General features: G+C 40.4%; 1 protein-coding gene and 3 non-coding genes across 7 annotated transcripts; 3 read left to right on the top strand and 1 right to left on the bottom strand.

Moving 5' to 3' along the window:
- Positions 1-1,040: 1,040 nt before the first annotated feature.
- Positions 1,041-1,112, top strand: trnae-cuc. Its single transcript has one exon. It is a non-coding gene; the product is annotated as a tRNA-Glu (tRNA).
- Positions 1,113-4,645: 3,533 nt separating this feature from the next.
- trnas-aga lies at positions 4,646-4,727 on the top strand. The gene has a single exon. It is a non-coding gene; the product is annotated as a tRNA-Ser (tRNA).
- Positions 4,728-5,860: 1,133 nt separating this feature from the next.
- On the top strand, positions 5,861-5,942 carry trnas-aga. Its single transcript has one exon. It is a non-coding gene; the product is annotated as a tRNA-Ser (tRNA).
- A 2,917-nt stretch (positions 5,943-8,859) lies between these two features.
- Positions 8,860-20,976, bottom strand: LOC112228914 (T-cell differentiation antigen CD6). 4 transcript variants are annotated; one of them, XM_042311096.1, is made up of 14 exons: positions 20,851-20,976; positions 20,642-20,749; positions 19,471-19,551; positions 17,115-17,414; positions 16,498-16,812; positions 15,324-15,383; positions 15,035-15,181; positions 14,390-14,503; positions 14,156-14,272; positions 13,851-14,012; positions 13,537-13,620; positions 13,243-13,377; positions 12,278-12,379; positions 8,861-9,594 (listed from the first exon to the last, which is right to left on the bottom strand). In XM_042311096.1, exons 2-14 carry the CDS (start codon positions 20,691-20,693, stop codon positions 9,452-9,454), a joined length of 1,812 nt encoding a protein of 603 aa, XP_042167030.1. In that variant the 5' UTR covers positions 20,694-20,749; positions 20,851-20,976; the 3' UTR covers positions 8,861-9,451. The 4 variants fall into 4 exon arrangements, with proteins under 4 accessions (XP_042167032.1, XP_042167031.1, XP_042167030.1 ...); XM_042311098.1 differs by having other exon boundaries at positions 8,860-9,594; positions 13,243-13,371; positions 20,642-20,903; XM_042311097.1 differs by having other exon boundaries at positions 8,860-9,594; positions 15,035-15,178; positions 20,642-20,903.
- Between the last annotated feature and the right edge of the window lie 240 nt (positions 20,977-21,216).

Raw genomic sequence — 21,216 nt, 5'->3', positions numbered from 1 at the left:
TATTACTTTTTCATTTGCAGGTTGCCTTGACAATAAGTCCACAGACCAATCAGAAGAAAGCAATACCATCCTAGTTCTTTCCATTGTGGGGCTTAATGGCAGCATTGCTCACCATCAGCTATGTGAGTTGTCCACTGTCCTCTCATTCAATGGTGATAGTTTCAATGTATTTCACTTTCTGTTTTTTAAATATATTTTTTACAAAAAAATGATTATCTTTATCATAGGTAACCGTTACAAATATGTTAATACAAAGGAGCAAGAAGAATCCACAAGAACAACTTCTAGATGCACCCTTTGAGAAGAAGGATTTAATGTTGATCTACACTCTGGGGCCAAACTGGTCGGGACAAGCTTCCATAAAACATGATGTCTGTGTGTGAGATCCTGTTCAGCTAGTTTGGGCTCATTGTATACTTGAATGAGGAAAGGCAGAGAAAGACTAGTGAACTTTTGAAGCTGAGCAAGGAGCCAAGGAGTCATGTCTACTTTCTGGAGAGTTCACCTCTAGAGCAGAGGGAGGCAGACAACCCTCTGGCCGGTCCTGTAGAACCAATATGTGTAGGCTTTCCAAAGAAATAAAACAGAAACTGTAGCCTACACCCTTTCTGATAAATTGAAAGTATCAGGGCCATTATGACAAACTTACACAGAATGAAAGTTAAAGTGAGAGCTTAGTCTGTAAAATAAAAGAGAAACCACGGCTCCCCATCCATTATAGAATCATTAAGTTAGTAAGTGGTGGCTAAAATAAGAGAGGTATGACATATGAGAGGTATGAAGTATGACAAAAAAAGAATAGGTTGTGTTTTGTAAGAATGCAGTGATAGCATTCTTTTGTAATTAAGGTATAGCCAGGCTGTAACGATGTGCGCTGAGAGTCGGGAAGCAAGTTCAGGGAGTGAGTGTTTTAATAAATAAACGCAACAAAATACAAAATAAGAAACACGAACAACGCACAGACATTAGTATGAGAATATTGTAGAGACATGTAAGTATTGTTCTATTAAGGTCGAAGTGTCCATTTAACTCGCAACTGATCCCTGGTGGTCTAGTGGTTAGGATTCGGCGCTCTCACCGCCGCGGCCCGGGTTCGATTCCCGGTCAGGGAACATACTGTTTTCCTTTGCTCTGAACAGAAAGGTATTAACGGTTTCCACTAAAATCTCTTTATAAAGTACATTTTATTTTAACAGGTAAATTGACTGAGAACACGTTCTCATTTGCAGCAACGACCTGGGGAATAGTTACAGGGGAGAGGAGGGGGATTAATGAGCCAATTGTAAACTGGGGATTATTAGGTGACCGTGGTGGTTTGAGGGCCAGATTAGGAATTTAGCCAGGACACAGGGGTTAACACCCCTACAATAAGTGCCAATGGTATCTTTAATGACCTCAGAGAGTCAGGATACCTGTTTAATGTCCCATCCAAAAGACAACACCCTACACAGGGCAGTGTCCCCAATCACTGCCCAAGAGGTATTGGGATATTTTTTTAGAGCAGAGGAAAGAGTGCCTCATACTGGAGCTCCAACAGCATCTGGTCTCCCTTCCAGGAACTGACCAGGACCAACCCTGCTTAGCTTTAGAAGCAAGCCAGCAGTGGCATGCAGGGTGGTATTACATCAGTGTTCTCTTTATAAAGTACATTTTATTTCAGTGTAGGCTGCTGAAGGGAGGACAGCTCATAATCATGGCTGGCATGGAGCAAATGGAATGGCATCAAACTATGTGTTTGATGTATTTGATACCAATCCACTGATTCCGCTTCCAGACGTTACCACGAGCCTATCCTCCCAAATAAAGCTGCCACCAACCTCCTGTGTTTTATGTTTAAGCGATTTTATTTTTATTATTTTTTATTTCACCTTTATTTAACCAGGTAGGCAAGTTGAGAACAAGTTCTCATTTACAATTGCGACCTGGCCAAGATAAAGCAAAGCAGTTTGACACATACAACGACACAGAGTTACACATGGAGTAAAACAAACATACAGTCAATAATACAGTATAAACAAGTCTATATATGATGTGAGCAAATGAGATGAGATAAGGGAGGTAAAGGCAAAAAAAAAGGCCATGGTGGCAAAGTAAATACAATATAGCAAGTAAAACACTGGAATGGTAGATTTGCAATGGAAGAATGTGCAAAGCAGAAATAAAAATAATGGGGTGCAAAGGTACAAAATAAATAAATAAAATACAGTAGGGAAAGAGGTAGTTGTTTGGGCTAAATTATAGGTGGGCTATGTACAGGTGCAGTAATCTGTGAGCTGCTCTGACAGTTAGTGCTTAAAGCTAGTGAGGGAGATAAGTGTTTCCAGTTTCAGAGATTTTTGTAGTTCGTTTCAGTCATTGGCAGCAGAGAACTGGAAGGAGAGGCGGCCAAAGAAAGAATTGGTTTTGGGGGTGATTAGAGAGATATACCTGCTGGAGCGTGTGCTACAAGTGGGTGATGCTATGGTGACCAGCGAGCTGAGATAAGGGGGGACTTTACCTAGCAGGGTCTTGTAGATGACATGGAGCCAGTGGGTTTGGCGACGAGTTTGAAGCGAGGGCCAGCCAACGAGAGCATACAGGTCGCAATGGTGGGTAGTATATGGGGCTTTGGTGACAAAAGGGATTGCACTGTGATAGACTGCATCCAATTTGTTGAGTAGGGTATTGGAGGCTATTTTGTAAATGACATCGCCAAAGTCGAGGATTGGTAGGATGGTCAGTTTTACAAGGGTATGTTTGGCAGCATGAGTGAAGGATGCTTTGTTGCGAAATAGGAAGCCAATTCTAGATTTAACTTTGGATTGGAGATGTTTGATATGGGTCTGGAAGGAGAGTTTACAGTCTAACCAGACACCTAAGTATTTGTAGTTGTCCACGTATTCTAAGTCAGAGCCGTCCAGAGTTGTGATGTTGGACAGGCGGGCAGGTGCAGGTAGCGATCGGTTGAAGAGCAAGCATTTAGTTTTACTTGTATTTAAGAGCAATTGGAGGCCACAGAAGGAGAGTTGTATGGCATTGAAGCTTGCCTGGAGGGTTGTTAACACAGTGTCCAAAGAAGGGCCAGAAGTATACAGAATGGTGTCGTCTACGTAGAGGTGGATCAGAGACTCACCAGCAGCAAGAGCGACCTCATTGATGTATACAGAGAAGAGAGTCGGTCCAAGAATTGAACCCTGTGGCACCCCCATAGAGACTGCCAGAGGTCCGGACAGCAGACCCTCCAATTTGACACACTGAACTCTATCAGAGAAGCAGTTGGTGAACCAGGCGAGGCAATTATTTGAGAAACCAAGGCTGTCGAGTCTGCCGATGAGGATGTGGTGATTGACAGAGTCGAAAGCCTTGGCCAGATCAATGAATACGGCTGCACAGTAATGTTTCTTATCGATGGCGGTTAAGATATCGTTTAGGACCTTGAGCGTGCCTGAGGTGCACCCATGACCAGCTCTGAAACCAGATTGCATAGCAGAGAAGGTATGGTGAGATTCGAAATGGTCGGTAATCTGTTTGTTGACTTGGCTTTCGAAGACCTTAGAAAGTCATGGTAGGATAGATATAGGTCTGTAGCAGTTTGGGTCAAGAGTGTCCCCCCCTTTGAAGAGGGGGATGACAGCAGCTGCTTTCCAATCTTTGGGAATCTCAGATGACACGAAAGAGGTTGAACAGGCTAGTAATAGGGGTGGCAACAATTTCGGCAGATCATTTTAGAAAGAAAGGGTCCAGATTGTCTAGCCCGGCTGATTTGTAGGGGTCCAGATTTTGCAGCTCTTTCAGAACATCAGCTGAACGGATTTGGGAGAAGGAGAAATGGGGAAGGCTTGGGCGAGTTGCTGTGGGTGGTGCAGTGCTGTTGACCGGGGTAGGAGTAGCCAGGTGGAAAGCAATAAGGCACGAGGTGTGGTATATGGCCAATATACCATGGCTAAGGGCTGTTCTTAATCACTACGCAAAGTGGAGTGCATGGATACAGCACTTAGCCGTGGTATATTGGCAATATACCACAAATCCCCAAGGTGCCTTATTGCTATTATAATTTTATTTATGTTTGAACCTTTATTTAACTAGGCAAGTCAGTTAAGAACAAATTCGTATTTACAATTACGGCCTACACCGGCCAAACTCGACGAAGCTCGGCCAATTGTTGCCAGCCTATTCCTGCATAAACTGGTTACCAACGTAATTAGGGCAGTAAAAATACATGTTTTGTCATACCCGTGAAACACGTCACGAGTATGTCAGCCAATCAGCATTCAGGGCTCGAACCACCCAGTTTGTAATGCTTATTTTATCTGTTGAATTCATTTATTCACAAATGTTTGTACTCGGTCATTGATTAAGTAACATTTCTGAGAAGCGTCATTGCCACATTCAATATGAAGAAACCAATTAATTAACTCACTACCCAACATGGTAATAATTGAAACATAGTTACTCGTACAAGTGAAATTAGGAGGTAGTTATCTAGGCCTTGTGGTTAAGGCGACAGACTAGAAATCTTCCGAGTAGGTCAAAATCCTGCGGACAACGGGTTGTTGTTGTGTGCTGTAGCCTGCTGAATCATAATATAAGTCCAAATGTCAAATATCCCTTTTTATAGACAAAATATGTTGGATATTAAAGATTTCTGTCAAAAAAATTATTACATGTTGTCGTGGCCGAGTGGTTAAGGCGATGGACTAGAAATCCATTGGGATCTTCCCGCGCAGGTTCGAATCCTGCCGACAACGTGATATTTTTCTCCCGTGGTTGGTAATGCCCAGGCGTTTACATTGTATCATAGATAGCTAGTATCTGTTATTGTATCACAACACATAAATCGCTAGCTACACGGTATCAATCTTTACCTACTTGAAATGAGGTTACGCCTGTCAATCAAACACTCATGTTCATGACAGCAGCAGTACCTGAAGCTATGGCGGACGAATTGCTAGATGAGGTTGAAACATAGTTCTGTCGCAATGTTTCATTGACGCCACAACTTCAAGGGAATGTTTAACACAAACTGGGGGAGAAAAAAAACTGGTGCATAGTAAAATGCAAGTGTTAACAGGCTACGTTAACTAGTACGGGGGAATGGACTAACGTTAGCAAACCAAGTTGTTGACCATGACTGACACAGTGGAAGCTTATGCAACGTAACTAACGGCGGTAGCTATGTAACGTTAGCTAATTAGTTGCAAACGCCAGCCTTCCTAAAAATGCATTGTTATTTCATCAAGCATGTTAACTAAATCACCTAGTTAGCTATGTAACGTTAGCTTGCTAAAACTGTTCCTCGCTTCACACCGTCAGCACCACTGACGATACACCCAGAAAAACGGACAGCGAAGATATAGATGCCCTTCTTGAGGACATACTTGACGATGACTTCGATTCCCTTGAGCTAAACGTGAGTAAATAACCTTAGCTACATCGCCTTGCAATGTTGAATGCTGTTGGCTAAAACATAACAGCATCTACTGTCCAGTAGTAGATAAGCAACCCATAGTCGTAATTAGCTGGATATCACAGTATTAGCGAGCTATAATTAGATAAATACAAGGCTATATTTGATTTGATTTGATTTAGCCTGTTTCCAATGGGAAGGTTGCTATCATATCTGACCTTCTGACTCCCAATGTATTAGCCAACGTTACATTGCAAAAGGGCTGCCCTCTAGGTAGTCTCATATTTGCTTAACTTTACACATTTGCAGACAGGACAGCTTCCTAAAACGGCAAAGACAAAGTAATTGCCATAGGCAACAAGAAAGTAAGTTTGTGCCAATAACTCAAATTTAAAGAACCTCACATATTCATTTGAGCATAGTTGGTTGGTAGTAGTCGTACATGTAGGTAGGTAGTAGACGTACAGATAGGCAGTTGTCGTGGCCGAGTGGTTAAGGCGATAGACTAGAAATCTATTGGGATCTTCCCGCGCAGGTTCGAATCCTGCCGACAACGGTTTATTTTGTGTTGCAGCCTGTTGAATGATAATATCTGGCTGTATCATCCTGTCAGTGGTATACTGCAAAAATTCAGATGTGTTCATTATTATTGAAACTCAGTAAATGTTATCTAAGACATCTGTATATCTCTGTTGCATGCTGTCAATGTTATTGTATGTTTTACAGTTGTCATTATCTTAGGCAGACCAAAATGGTAATTCACAGGAAGCCATAAAGTCTATTACAATGAGCCTTTGGTAAAGCATGTGTTTGATCAACGCGCTCTTTCGATCCCAATCTGTTCTTATGTGAAATATTTTACAGTCTTATGTCCAACAATAAAATTACAAAAAAAAAAAAATAATAATATATATATATATATATATATATATATATTATATATATATATATATATATATATATATATATATATATATATATATATATATATATATTTCTCAGAAAACGTGGGGGGGGAATAAAATCACTCGCAGGCCACCAGTTGGGGAACCCTGTTGTAATGTTAAGTGTGTGTAAGCATGGATCACATTTTAATATGATTCATTGTTTAACCTGTGCTGACAGGTCGTGTGACCAGCTGAAATGTATCTCCTGTGACTTTCGGGTGGCCATGTTTGACGATCATGAATGGGACCCCTCTTGTGATTACCTATTCTTCACTGAGCCTCCTCTCATTGGGCCGGATGTGTCTTTATGGGTTAACAAACTCTTTGCGGAATTTAAATATTGTTATTATCTTGAAACAAGTTTGAAGTTGTTACAGAAAACCACAAATCCCAAATGTATCAGATTTGAACAGAAGAGGGCAGTGTAAACCTTTTATAGTGTGACTTCGTGAAAATAAACTGGAATAATCTTCATTTGATTCTTAATGTAAAATACCTTTTAAATGAGGATTATGACTTTCACCTTGATTGATATCCACCCTTTCAGAGAAACGGGTAACTTTTTGCCAAAGTGAGAATGACTACACAGTTGTTGAATTTAAAACTTTTTTTAACCGTGCTCTGAGATCAGTGCATGGCAGATTTTTTATTTATTTATTTAACCTTTATTTTACTAGGCAAGTCAGTTAAGAACAAATTCTTATTTTCAATGACAGCCTAGGAACAGTGGGTTAACTGCCTGTTCAGGGGCAGAACGACAGATTTGTACCTTGTCAGCTCGGGGATTTGAACTTGCAACCTTCCGGTTGGAAGGTTGCAATTTCATAGGACAACTGGTATTAGTGGATGGAGACAGACAGTCAAACAACAGTCAAACAGTCAAACAACACAACAATGCCACCTTGGGTGCCTCTCTGGTTCAATATTGTGTTGTTTCACTGACAGAGAGCTTGCCCATGATAACAAAGACGGACACTTAAGCTTAGTTAATGCAGTGAAGTGGAAGACGTTATAACAGTAGCGCTGTAAGTATGCAGGCGTGGGTATTTGGCGCTCTTAACACCAAGACAGGAATTAAATTATTCCAGGCTACACTAATTTGATACTATTGGTGAGAGTCGACTTGAAATGCAAACTAAGACAATAGACAGAAGGGCTGTGCTCAAATGGGAGAAAAACATTTTCAAATAGAAAAAGAGCATGTGCAGTGGCTGATGTTCCAAGCTTGTGGGTTTTGCTGTCGGTGTTCTGGTGGACACTTGGTGGTTTCAGGCTTTGTGCTGGAGTATAGAGGTTTACTAAGTTGCTGAGAGACTAGGGCTCCTCTACAAGACATGGGGATTCATTTATCATTCAAATGTGCTTGTTAAATGCAACATAACGTATTGTGCAAATGAAGCTTTAGGATGGACATGCTTACCATCCTTACCATACTTCCATGTCCATTGTGTCTTGTCTAATTTGTCTTTCCACCCAAATGTATTATTTCAGCTGGAAATTGCAGGTTAACTCTGGAATATTTGTGATGTTTCCAATCATTCAACAATCTTTCAAGGGTCCTTGGAGGCTGGTTTTGTTCCATGCACATGACCAATTTGGGTCAAGTACTTTGTGAATTTAGTACTACTTATCCTATCTATAACTCTACATACCGGTATTATACTGTGAGATAAATTAATTCTATTCATCTAGCTCATTGCTTAGCTAACCAGCCTTGTTTCTTTGTATCTCTGCAGGAGCAACATGTGAGACTGTCAGAAGCTGCGGGCCAAGCTGAGGAGAAGAAAGGGGGCGCGGGCATATGCCTGCCAGTGTAGCTGGCACTCTGCTCGAGACCTCACCGACCTGAGAGAACAGCACCAGCTCAAGTGGGTCTGTGGGAAGCATGACGTGTGACAGCCTTCTTTCTATCACACACACACACACATCACTTTGCAGTTTCTTGAAAACCAATGTCCTCTTGTTATAGACATCCCAACACATATTTTTCTGCCTTGAGAATGATATAGGTCTTTCTCTGCATTACATTTAGTGTGTTCTGGGTTTAAATGAACATGGTAGGTCTTCTGCTATCTTTAGAGATGTGATTTTAGCTAGCTCAGTTTTAAGAGCAGGTATATGTCAGACTATATTTGTGTGAAAACGGTACTTAGGAAAGATGAGGCTAAATATATATATATATATATAATGTGTGTGTGTAGTATTTCAGTATGTTACATGCTTTTCTGTAGCCTTTCCTTCTGTCTTAGTTTCGATCTCCCTTGTCCTTTTGTTTATTTCCTCTTCTGTCCCTTTGAGTCAAATGCGTTCTTTGTTCAGGGATTTCTGATCTTACCATTCATGTATTGTGTTTAATATGAAGTTGAGGTTAGTGTGGAGTTAAATGATGCAAGCTTTTCCTGTTGCATCTGTGCTAGACATTTAGAAATAAAATATTAAACATAAAAGCATTACTTCACTCTGACCGCCAAGTAGTTGATACTTTATAAATGAATCATAATCAAATTAAGTAGTCTGTGGATAGTTTATTAAATATGTACTAATTTATTCATCATCAGGGAACCATAAAAAAAGCTTAACTGCCAAAGACATTCATGGGATTTGTTGTGATAGCCCAGTCAGAAGTAGGTATTTTGGATAGTAAAAAATATGCTCATATTATGTACAAAACATCTGCATATGCGTGTATAGACTAGGCTATTCACATTTAGTCATAGTTGAATATATGTTGTATGCACTTATTTTTTTATAGATTTTTCTCCTTGATAATATTAACACAATTGAATTTCAAGTTTAAAAAGTTTGATGTGCATTGACTGTGCTTTGTGTGGCTCAGATCACTGTATTAAATCAATATCAGTGACAGTGTAGTTTGTTGACAATGCTGGTCATTCTGTGCAGTGGAGAAGCGAATGGTGTTAAGACTGTTGGGCCAGTAACAGAAAGGTCGCTGGTTCGAATCCCCAAGCTAACGAGGTGAAAAAATATCTGTCTGTACCTTTGAGCAAGGCAATTACACTTAATTTCCCCTGTATGTCTTTCTGGATAATAGCATCTGCTAAAATGTAAATGACTCTGTTTTTATAGTTCTCACTTCACTGCTATGTTTGATGAAATGCTAGTAATTTGTTATGTCATCGTAGTCACTGTCAGAAAGAGACTGGTCCGGGTCTTCTTTCACAGTAGCATCACCAATCCCCTCTTCATCTTGGAATCCTATGTTCTCATAAAGCTCCAAGGAGGATGAGCTGCTTGAATCATCTGTATAAAAGACTTACATTACCATCTACATACATCCACAATAGGCTACATGTTTTCAGCAATTGCATCTACAATGCCTTCAGAAAGTATTTATACCCCATGACTTTTTCCATATTATGTTGTTACACAGCCTGAATTTAAAATAGATTAAATTGAGATTTTGTGTCACTGGCCTAAACACAATACCCCATAATGTCAAAGTGGAATTATGTTTGTAGACATTTTAACAAATTCATAAAAAATGAAAAGTGTTATGTATGGGACAAATCCAACAGATCACTGAGTACCACTCTTCATATTTTCAAGTATGGTGGTGGATGCATCATGTTAAGGGTATGCTTGTCATCAGCAAGGAGTAGAGTTTTTTGGGGGGATAAAAAAAACGGAATGGAGATAAGCACAGGCAAAATACTAGCGGAAACCTGGTTCAGTCTGTTTTTCAATAGACACAGGGAGACAAATTCACCTTTCAGCAGGACAATAAACTAAAACACAAGGCCAAATATACACTGGCATCGTAGTTACGTGTTTTGATTTAAATCGGCTTGAAAATCTATGGACGGACTTGGAAATAGCTGTTTAGCAATGATAAACAACCAACTTGATAGAGCATGAAGCATGTAAAAAAGTATAATGTGCAAATATTGTAGAATCCAGGTGTGCAAAGATTTGAGAGATTTACCCAGAAAAACTCATATTGGTAATCACTGCCAAATGTGATTCTAACATGTATTAACACAGGGGTGTGAATACTTATTTAAATTAAAATATATTTTTCATTTGCTAAAATAGTGCAAACATTTCTGAAAACATGTTTTCACTTTGTCATTTTTGGGTATTGTGTGTGTTTATTTATGTTATCCATTTTGAATTCAGGCTGTAACCAAGTGGAATAAGTCGAGGGGTATGAATACTTTATGAAGGCAATGTACATTACAGACAGTACATGACTCCTGAATCTACTGCACAGTTGTGATCCATGGAGGGGAATACGGGTACCTGGTGCCGCCATTGAACATGACTTCATGTCAAGGACCAGGCTTAATCTTTGTCAAGGGAACCTACCCTTAATGATAATACATCAATGTTTGAACATTTTAGTACACCCCAAATAATAAATAAACAATTCTAATGAACAAAAAAGTACAATTAGAGAACAAAGCCTTAATTACTCATGTATGAGCGGAGAAAAATACTAATCTTCAGTCGCTTAGTAGCCTGTTCTACTCCCAACCAAAAGCCTGTGACTTGTCAATGTGATTTTGTTTCACCTGAATCTCCATCTATATTTGGTTAATTCTCTGGCTGGGCAAATAAGTAGAGGTGGTAACTCATCTATTTGTTTGCTCATCTATCACTGATTAGAAACATTTAGCATGCAGTAATGTACCCCAAATCAAGCGTAGGCCTATTGTTATGCTAGGTCGTGTATAGGCAACTCCAAAAGCCAGCAGTGGTTGTGAAATATGAACAGGAGACTCATGCTTTTGAAAGTATAGATTGCTATTTTTTTCTATGGGTATCATGATGAAGACACTCTCAATGTAAGACCCTACGGCTGCTCCCTATCAAAGCAGAGGGAGGGTAGAAAAGAGAAAAAGCATGGGCTTGCCTTGGGCTCTGTTTCAAAATCACTTTTATTTATATGACAGCAGTTCCACACGTTGCCGTGACGCAAATTGTGTGGGAAAAATATTCTGGATTTTATTCTGTTATATTTCATTATATTCTCAGCCTACTATGAAATGTGTGTTGACTGTGACCAGTGTAGCCTAAGTGTGTCTTGTCTGTTTAATGAACAAAATAACTTGGTTTTATATGCATGGCACAGCCATGTAGCCTATAGGCTGCACAGACCAGTAACATAATTAAACTCAAAATATGGCATTATTTTGTATTATTTTTTAAATAAATTGTATCGGTCCTATAATGTTTCTTAGGACCTGCCAAAAAAACAAATGAATAGTAGATTTCTTTGTGATGGTGTATATTAATTAAAATAAATCCACCCACATCTACTCCCACTCCTAATCATGCCGGCTTGTGCACAGTAGATATAAAATGCTTATCCCGGCAAGAATGTGGTAAAAATGGAACCGTATGAATTGGGTTCTAAAAAACATTGGCAGATAGACTTTACTGCATGTTGCCTGTAAAATGGTTTTGTCTATAAAGGGTATTAGTGTCCATAGTTTAATGGCAGATTAGTGAAAAACAGAGCCGTCCAATTTCCTCAATCTGAATGAGGACAGTCTCTCTCTTTCGCTCACTGTTGGATTCAAGCATGCGCCTGCCAGAAATACTACCCTTTCCAATATTCACTGTGATAGTAAATCTGGCGAAAACTAAAGGAATTAAGTACAATTTAAATCCTCACAGTTGTTTATGCCCCATACCCAATGGCTCCATCTGTCAGACTACCTTAGTTCTTTGAATTGAGTTTTGACACAACTTGAAATCACATTGGCTGATAAACTTAGAGAAACCATTTGAATATGATTTGTTCTGTTTCTTTCAGGGATTACACCGGTGGTCATCAAATTAATGTCAGGTTTTGAAACACAAGATGACACCAGCAAGGAGACTGAGAATTAGTCTCTGCAGGGAACATTACATGGTTCAATGGAAATTCTGACCACCTTTTGAAACACACATGCAGAGACTCATCAGAAATATCAGGTACCTTGATTTTGATTGCTCAGTAGGTGGCAGCTACTGTTCACAGGCTGTTGCTGATCCTGGTGTGTACTGGTTGATTGCACAGGGGAATGTGTATAGGTGTTCTCTGAGAAGAAAATGAGAAAATGTGCTCCCAGTGAAGTAATTACGAATCTACATATTTTCTCCCAAAAACTTTCAAGACAAAAGTGTAGTGCAAAAAGCCTTTGCTGTTGTGTCTACTCCATCCAGTGTTTAGACACAGCCAGATAAATGAGGTGTTTGTTGTGTCTACTCCATCCAGTGTTTAGACACAGCCAGATAAATGAGGTGTTTGTTGTGTCTACTCCATCCAGTGTTTAGACACAGCCAGATAAATGAGGTGTTTGTTGTGTCTACTCCATCCAGTGTTTAGACACAGCCAGATAAATGAGGTGTTTGTTGTGTCTACTCCATCCAGTGTTTAGACACAGCCAGATAAATTAGGTGTTTGTTGTGTCTACTCCATCCAGTGTTTAGACACAGCCAGATAAATGAGGTGTTTGTTGTGTCTACTCCATCCAGTGTTTAGACACAGCCAGATAAATGAGGTGTTTGTTGTGTCTACTCCATCCAGTGTTTAGACACAGCCAGATAAATGAGGTGTTTGTTGTGTCTACTCCATCCAGTGTTTAGACACAGCCAGATAAATGAGGTGTTTGTTGTGTCTACTCCATCCAGTGTTTAGACACAGCCAGATAAATGAGGTGTTTGTTGTGTCTACTCCATCCAGTGTTTAGACACGGCCAGATAAATGAGGTGTTTGTTGTGTCTACTCCATCCAGTGTTTAGACACAGCCAGATAAATGAGGTGTTTGTTGTGTCTACTCCATCCAGTGTTTAGACACAGCCAGATAAATGAGGTGTTTGTTGTGTCTACTCCATCCAGTGTTTAGACACAGCCAGATAAATGAGGTGTTTGTTGTTCTCGTGATATTGATTTGAACGGACCTGACTGTAGATGCTGTTCCACTGCCATCCCCACGTTGTAGTAGGATTCCCCTGATGATGTACTGCTACTCGATCCCAAGGATGGCTCTCTTCCACAGATCAAGTCTGTGAGGGCAGTTTCTCTCAAATCTGGACCTGGGTGGTTAGCATTCCACACAGTTACTCTGTTAACGTTGACTCATGAGAATGGATTTCATAGATGCACTGACTGACTCCACAAAAGCATTTTTGGACTACAATTATTTAATTTTGTTTATTTTTTGCAGCATTTGCCGTTGAGCATTTTAGACTGACCTGAGTCCAGCAGCTCCTTCTCCAGTGTCTCAATGTTCTCATAGCATTCCCCAGAAGACGTGCTGGATGACACCAGCGAATGACCTGGACATACAAATGGTTGTTAGTGCTAGTATGTTACAATAGGGCTCTTATTCAACTTTTCTGTCACCATGGCAATTTTTTGAAAATTATAACTTTTCTGATTCCTTGTTCTGCAAACGGTTATAGTAAAGTCCCAGATTTTAAGAGGACATTATGTCCTTTTAAGAGGATGAAGAAATCTGTTCTATATGGACACAATACGATCATGGTAAAAATCTGGTTCACCCAACCTGACAGTAATTTACGGCTTTGGGTGGCAGTGTTATTTCTCTCAATGCCATTGATTGTCTCAGTAACAATATTATATTTCTCAGGAGCGTCAGAGGTCTCTGCTGTCTGCGTGGTTTCCCATGGCTCTCTGCTTGTGCTCACTCCATTGTCAAGGACCCTGACTAATGAAAACATAAAAGACCATTTGGTTGGCACTGTGAGCAAGTCCTTGGACCACTTTCTCCCTTAATAGCCATGTGTCAATTCCCATATTTTTTTCTTTTAGAATTGCACTATTTATCCAAAACTATGAAGATGAACTGACCAAGTGCAGTAGCCATGGCAACAGAGGGTTGGTCATTGAAGTCATAGTTTTCATAGTCAGAGTCACACGAGGCTTCGGTGTCATTCTGAGAGGGCTGTTTGGAAAGGTACTGTGGAGCTGCATGAAAGGCCACAGAGAAAATGACAAATGGGACACTTGAACTAATAAGACATTCCTTAAAATTGCAAGTAACTAATGGGCACAGAGAGGACAAGTGCACCAGTAGGAACTCACTGTAATCAGCTGTGTCCATGGTGACTGTGAGGAGGTTGACACTCTCCCCTCGGTCGGTGTGTTGAGACTGGATGGACAGCAAGCGGCCATCTTGTCTTTGGTGAACCAGAAGTGCTAGTAATGAAGGGAAAGTTTTGCCTTTGAAACGTATCTTTACCGAAGCTAGGATAATAGGTTTGTTGGCCTTTGTTGTCTTTGATGTTGGACAAGAAAATAAGGACACATCTCAAAACCAATTAAATATTTGAATTAGACCGCCGTCACATATGGCACATATTCATATATCATCCTTGTGAAATAATAAATGCTGCTTTTTTAAATGTAAAGTTGGTGTGAAAACAACACTGGTGGTGGGACTCTCTTAATGAGCAATCAACCAACCCAGTGATATGCATACTGTTCCAGTTTGGTGATTTCCTTTGTGTACTGTATTGAATCACATTGCATTGTGTTGTTGCATTATCATAATTGGCAAACCATTGAGAAGAATATGTAATACCCTTCTGACAAAGCAGTTTCTCAGTCTTAATTACTACTCATTGATGATAGCATGTTTGTTGTTGTTGGTGTGAACAAATGGGGAGAGTGACAGTTGAGTCTGAGGCAAGAAAAGAGAAAGAAAAATAGAGAAACACGATGACTCACCAGCTCTCCTCCTGTAAGACAGGAAGAGTGAAGCATTGGAGAGGAGTGTGAGGAGGAGGGCTATAGACAATGCGATGCAGCCCCAGACAGCAGCTGCGGGAGGAGAGGACCAGCTCTCTGCACTGGTGACTAGTAGAACTGAGCCTGCTGGAAACAAGAACCTATCAAAGTGCAGCGTACAGACTAGATAACAAATTATTCTTGACATGTTCTAATGAGCAGAGCAGACACTCTTGGTGTATTATTACACAGATGGAGGGTCATGTGTGTCAGCATCTATTGAAGGTACCTATGGTTGAAGTCTGGGTGTTCTGTTCTGCCGTCTCGTTGACTGGTTGAGATGGAATTCCTGTCAGGGAAATGGAAAAGTCCTAGAGGTGTTAGAGAACTAGAATGTATAACAGATGCATGGCTCACTTCTCCTGAGTGCTCAAGGCACTCTTGTTTGAAAGACGGGGAACATTTTTGCTTAAAAAAACATTTGCTCAAAAATTGTAAATCCAAGAGGAGTTGTGTTTGTCCATCTGTGTATCTAATGATCTATTGAACCAATATCTGACTCTTATTCAAAAGTTAGACATTTCAGTCAGTCATTTGGCATTACTGCCAGGAATGTTTGCGTTTTTCTCTTTAAAAAAATGTACTTTGAAATGTGTAGGACTCACATATTGATGGATGTAGCCTTTTGAGTAGGCCTACATAATTAACTATCACTTGAGGTGTTCGAAATGGATCGGAAACATGGTCAACAAGCCATGGCCTTGACAGAACTGGAGTCTCAGACACTAAAATTCACACTATACATTTAGCAAAAATTGTTCATTTAGATGCAAGATTCAAAACCCATGGAAGTGCCAAACAACTGTTGTCATGTTGAGGTCAAGGCAGTTTGGATGTTTTCTCACCAAGGAACTCTTGAACTTGGCTACCAGGTTGAACATCTTCCATTGAGGGTCTTCCTCAGACAGAGCTGTTGCGACGTGGTATTGAGGTGGTATGTCTACTTTCTGAGTGACATGCATTACTTAGGCCTGTGTGTTTTTGTGCTGCCTGTGTGTTTCTTCTTTTTTCTTCCCGTTAATGAAAATAACAATAATTCATGCAAAGCAGCTGTCTCTTTTCTGCTTACGACCTCTCTCACATCACCTGATCTCTGCGTTACTGTAGGAGGATTTGAAGCTTGTTCGTCAATATCAGTGCTGAGTGTGACTGAGACTCTGAGTCCATTCAGACACACTGATAAGGTCACGAGTCAAATCATTCTTGATTCGCTGAAAATCGGCGCTAAGATGATGGGGACTTGGTTCGCCACCAAGACACCGGATGTTCAGTCATGGTAATGTGTTTTACATGTTATTACTGCACTATCCATATTCAGACCAATCTAAAGATAATATAAAAACACTATGACATGATTGTGAAACCAGTAACTGACAATGATAATATTATAGCTGCAGGCTTACCTGAACAAACCACTGCAGCGTCCTCTTTGTGTCCACAGTCGTTGACTGTCCCCATGGAGGGACACTCCCATAGGTTCCTCTCGCTCCCGCCACAGTTCACCTCATCTAAGAGAACCAGACCAACACCCGCTTCAAAGGACCCGTCCTCCCCACTCACATTTAGGGCAGAGCCACAGCCCAATTGGGCACAGACCACGCCCCCATCTCTCAGGTCCCAACTATCGTCACACACCGTTCCCCATTTTTCCTCTTTCCACAACTCCACCCGTCCCTCACAGTGGTGTGAGCCTCCAGCCAATCGCACGGCCTGGTGCCCTGAGGAATGGACAGATCAACTAATCAGTTCATAGATCATCAGATTACCTCGATAGAAGCTGGGCCTCGCTCAGGATCATTAAAAAGCAGCTTGAAAATGGAAGTGTGCTGAAGGGAGGAACTTGTTGCAAAGCGTCCACAAAACACTTGAGACAGCCCATACGATGGCTCTCCATGGCATACAATTTGCAGGCGTTACTGCAACAATGTGTTTGGGGTTGCTTATTAACAGCGGTAGCTATTACTCTTGCTCAAGATAAATTGTGCCGATCCACTCATAAGCTTTGCAATGAGGGTCTTACCACAGGTTATCTCAGTCAGGTTAGAGCAGTCCGTGTATGAGAGCTCTGTACAGTTCTCCACCAGTAGGTCTCTGTAGACACACTGGCTCAGACACGTTGAGCTGGAGTAGTTTAAAGTAGCTGTGCCATTCTGTCGAAGCTCATACACTGCCCCGCAGCTCAGGTTGGTACATATGTCCTCCACCACTTTGGCCCACTCTGCAGACCCAAGGTCAAAGGTCACCGGCCTCCACAGCCCTCGATGGAGCACCTCGACAACCCCAGAGCAGTGCTGAGATAGCCTGGGGGGGTGAGATATGGCTGGAGGGGTGGGGAGATGCAGAATCAATATGAGAGTGAAATACAGATGACTGTTTATATTTCCCCATGTAGTGTAGTCACATGTACAGTACATGTTATACAGCATAGTACACACACATACCCACACACAATGATTGCCCTAGCTGTTTGTTGGCCTATCGGTTGCTGTGCTCTTTGCAGACGTTCAGCAGAGCAGCCACATCCTGTGAGTCATGTCCTGTGGAAATGTCACTGGGTGGTGAATTCGGAGGGGGACACTGAAGTCGACCAACCTGATTCTAGAAACACCACGGGACCAAATACTCAGTAGTTTCAAACCATGTGACACTGGAGCCTTTGGTTCTGCATATCACACTTTAGTCTTCACTTTTTTCCTGGTTTAAATGTGGAATTGCACTTCATTTAGGTTCAACAAATAGAGAATGAAAACCAGGTTAGTGTAGTATGATTATAACTGATTGATAGCATTTTCCTTAAAAATCTGACTCCACCGGACCATTTGATATCCTCTATGACAAATGACAATTGATCATTCTTTTCTTCTTTTTGTTTTCTGTTTGTGTTAGAGAGAGCATGTTTGTGTGTTAGAGAGAGCATGTTTGTGTGTTAGAGAGAGCATGTTTGTGTGTTAGAGAGAGCATGTTTGTGTGTTAGAGAGAGCATGTTTGTGTGTTAGAGAGAGCATGTTTGTGTGTTAGAGAGAGCATGTTTGTGTGTTAGAGAGAGCATGTTTGTGTGTTAGAGAGAGCATGTTTGTGTTTAGAGAGAGCATGTTTGTGTGTTAGAGAGAGCATGTTTGTGTGTTAGAGAGAGCATATTTGTGTGTTAGAGAGAGCATGTTTGTGTGTTAGAGAGAGCATGTTTGTGTGTTAGAGAGAGCATGTTTGTGTGTTAGAGAGAGCATGTTTGTGTGTTAGAGAGAGCATGTTTGTGTGTTAGAGAGAGCATGTTTGTGTGTTAGAGAGAGCATGTTTGTGTGTTAGAGAGAGCATGTTTGTGTGAGAGAGAGCATGTTTGTGTGTTAGAGAGAGCATGTTTGTGTGTTAGAGAGAGCATGTTTGTGTGTTAGAGAGAGCATGTTTGTGTGTTAGAGAGAGCATATTTGTGTGTTAGAGAGAGCATGTTTGTGTGTTAGAGAGAGCATGTTTGTGTGTTAGAGAGAGCATGTTTGTGTGTTAGAGAGAGCATGTTTGTGTGTTTTGTGTGAGAGAGAGCATGTTTGTGTGTTAGAGAGAGCATGTTTGTGTGTTAGAGAGAGCATGTTTGTGTGTTAGAGAGAGCATGTTTGTGTGTTAGAGAGAGCATGTTTGTGTGTTAGAGAGAGCATGTTTGTGTGTTAGAGAGAGCATGTTTGTGTGTTAGAGAGAGCATGTTTGTGTGTTAGAGAGAGCATGTTTGTGTGTTAGAGAGAGCATGTTTGTGTGTTAGAGAGAGCATGTTTGTGTGTTAGAGAGAGCATGTTTGTGTGTTAGAGAGAGCATGTTTGTGTGTTAGAGAGAGCATGTTTGTGTGTTAGAGAGAGCATGTTTGTGTGTTAGAGAGAGCATGTTTGTGTGTTAGAGAGAGCATATTTGTGTGTTAGAGAGAGCATATTTGTATGGGATGTTCCTCCCACTTTACCCTAAAGGAGCCTTACGCATCATCATCATAACCCTCAGAACAATGAAAATATCGTCTCACTATGGCTTATTTGATGGTGACCTGTATCATTATAGTAAAACAAATGCCTTTGCCTCATATAATTTCGATCTCAGTATAATGACTTGTGAGCAATCAAGTTCTCTGCAGGATCGTTGCTTGAGGTTGTCTCCTCCCTCTAAGAAGCACACAGACACCTTATCCATTCATCCTTCTATTTTAGCACCTAGCAATTTGACTGGATGGGCACGAGGGATTGGAATTTGGGGTTTAGGAAGGAATGGGGGGGTGGTATTCAGAGAGTAAGATCGATGTAGATTGCAGTGGCCTCCGGAACCAAATGAAGCTTGATTGGAGGCTCGGGTTCTGAGGATCTTTTTAGCATAATACCAACCATTTAAATAAAACTGGAACTCACATAGATTGGATGTCTGCTGCTCATCAGTCTCTCTCGACCCAGAGAAGTTCCCCGGAACAGAGTAGTCTTTATTTAGAAAGCCTGAAAAGATAAACAACAAAGTAAACTAAGATAAATGAAAAATGATTGTAGTTATGCGTATGGTAGTTATGAGAGTATTCATGCAGCTGTCCAATCAGTTATTTAATCTTACCACGTGTTGTCAATGCTTTATGAAGCCCAGGACAGGCAGCGGTAAATTACCAACAGGTTATTGAATTTGGCTCTAATCAGAATAATCTTTTCCATTTTGTAAACTGTCTGTTGATGGTATTTCAAGGTGGCTACACAATAGTCCCATTAGAAGGATATAATATGGAGTATGTAAATCACTATATTTACATTGGATTTCATAACAGCTATTATCAACTGCCTCAGTTGGTTAATTTAGTTGTTAGATGGATATGCCATGAATAACATCTGTGGCTCAATGTTGAATTAAAACCAATTTCACACTAGCAATGTTTGAGGAATCAATGCAGATAATGAATCATCTGTGAAGCAAAATAGTTTGTTCATGCTTTAACCCATGTCACAGCTCTCCTCCTCGGAAAGCAAATCATTTTGAACTGTCACTTTGTTTATGTATCTCTGTGACAAATTAGTGATTCATACAAAACGTTTACGTTTCAGCCAATCCTAGTTTACTATGGTTGGTTGATTTGAATTCCCTGTACTTTTATGTTGCGTCAAGCGGTCTTTGAATTTGAGCGAGCTGGTGTTCGATGAACCGTATTGGCTGTTGCAGTAAACTCCTTGCATTGGCAAGTAAAGTAATCCTCTGTAAGATTATGCAGCATTTAGCCTACAGCTAGTTGGCATCACTCCGGTCAGACCTTTTTTGTAGAAATATTGTATTACTTGTTTGAACACACCAACACATGGCTGTCAAAAAGTAGAATAAAACGAAACAAACAAATTCATTTTAAAATATTGTGATGTTGAAGCATAATAAGAAAGATGTGCATATCTTTAGTATTATCCAACAACTCATACAAACAATTGTAAAATACATTTGATGCTGTGTTTGATGTACATAGAGTACAACCGTCATACTTTCCTTCAAAAGAGCCAATGAAGATAATATAATTGAATACAATCAAAGTAGAAATATTAGATGAAACTATGTTACCTTGAGAGAGAACCAGAACTGACAGAAGTATTGTTGTCCTGAACAGTTCCATCTCACAGAAAACAGTTAGGCCGGGGTCCTTTGAGCATACTCCTCAACCAGAAACAACTTTGTTCTTTTAATATTAATAACAATCAAACAAATAATGCACGTTACTGATCTTATCATGAATAAAGCAGTGTTCTAAATGTCAGAACTTGTGTACTCACTATATTTCTGTTTGCACTGCTGCAACTTGTGGTTTTCCACAAGCATCGTCTCTGACACAAAATCAAATAGGCTTCTGTCTGTTGAGCACACTACTTTCTCAGACACAGACTGGCTGTGAGATACACCCACTGCCGTACACACAACTACAAGATGTTTAATTGTTGGCTAACACCCTCGACAACTAATTTTAACCTCCCAACGACACTCAAAAGGTTGAATAAACAAACTCAAATTCATATGCAATTTAAAAGAGGTTTACCCAAATTACAATTATCTCCTTATATTGATAAAGAGGAGCATGTAAAATGAATCGGAGCCAAATAACCCTGTTTTAGGATTCATGCCAACACAACAATACATCTACT

Source organism: Oncorhynchus tshawytscha, linkage group LG03 (genome assembly GCF_018296145.1).
Source record: "Oncorhynchus tshawytscha isolate Ot180627B linkage group LG03, Otsh_v2.0, whole genome shotgun sequence".
NCBI classification, from domain to species: Eukaryota; Metazoa; Chordata; class Actinopteri; order Salmoniformes; family Salmonidae; genus Oncorhynchus; species Oncorhynchus tshawytscha.
The sequence above is the reverse complement of the archived record's forward strand: the minus strand, read 5'-3'. Positions and strand labels throughout refer to the sequence as shown.

Bases quoted from the DNA above. Each gene is read 5' to 3' on its own strand.
- LOC112228914 (XM_042311096.1), bottom strand. From the start codon at position 20,693: ATGGAACTGTTCAGGACAACAATACTTCTGTCAGTTCTGGTTCTCTCT. The intron at 15,182-15,323 runs GTACCTTCAATA...TCTTGTTTCCAG, and splicing joins CACCCAGACTTCAACCATAG to CAGGCTCAGTTCTACTAGTC. The intron at 14,273-14,389 runs GTGAGTTCCTAC...CCTTTCATGCAG, and splicing joins CATGGACACAGCTGATTACA to CTCCACAGTACCTTTCCAAA.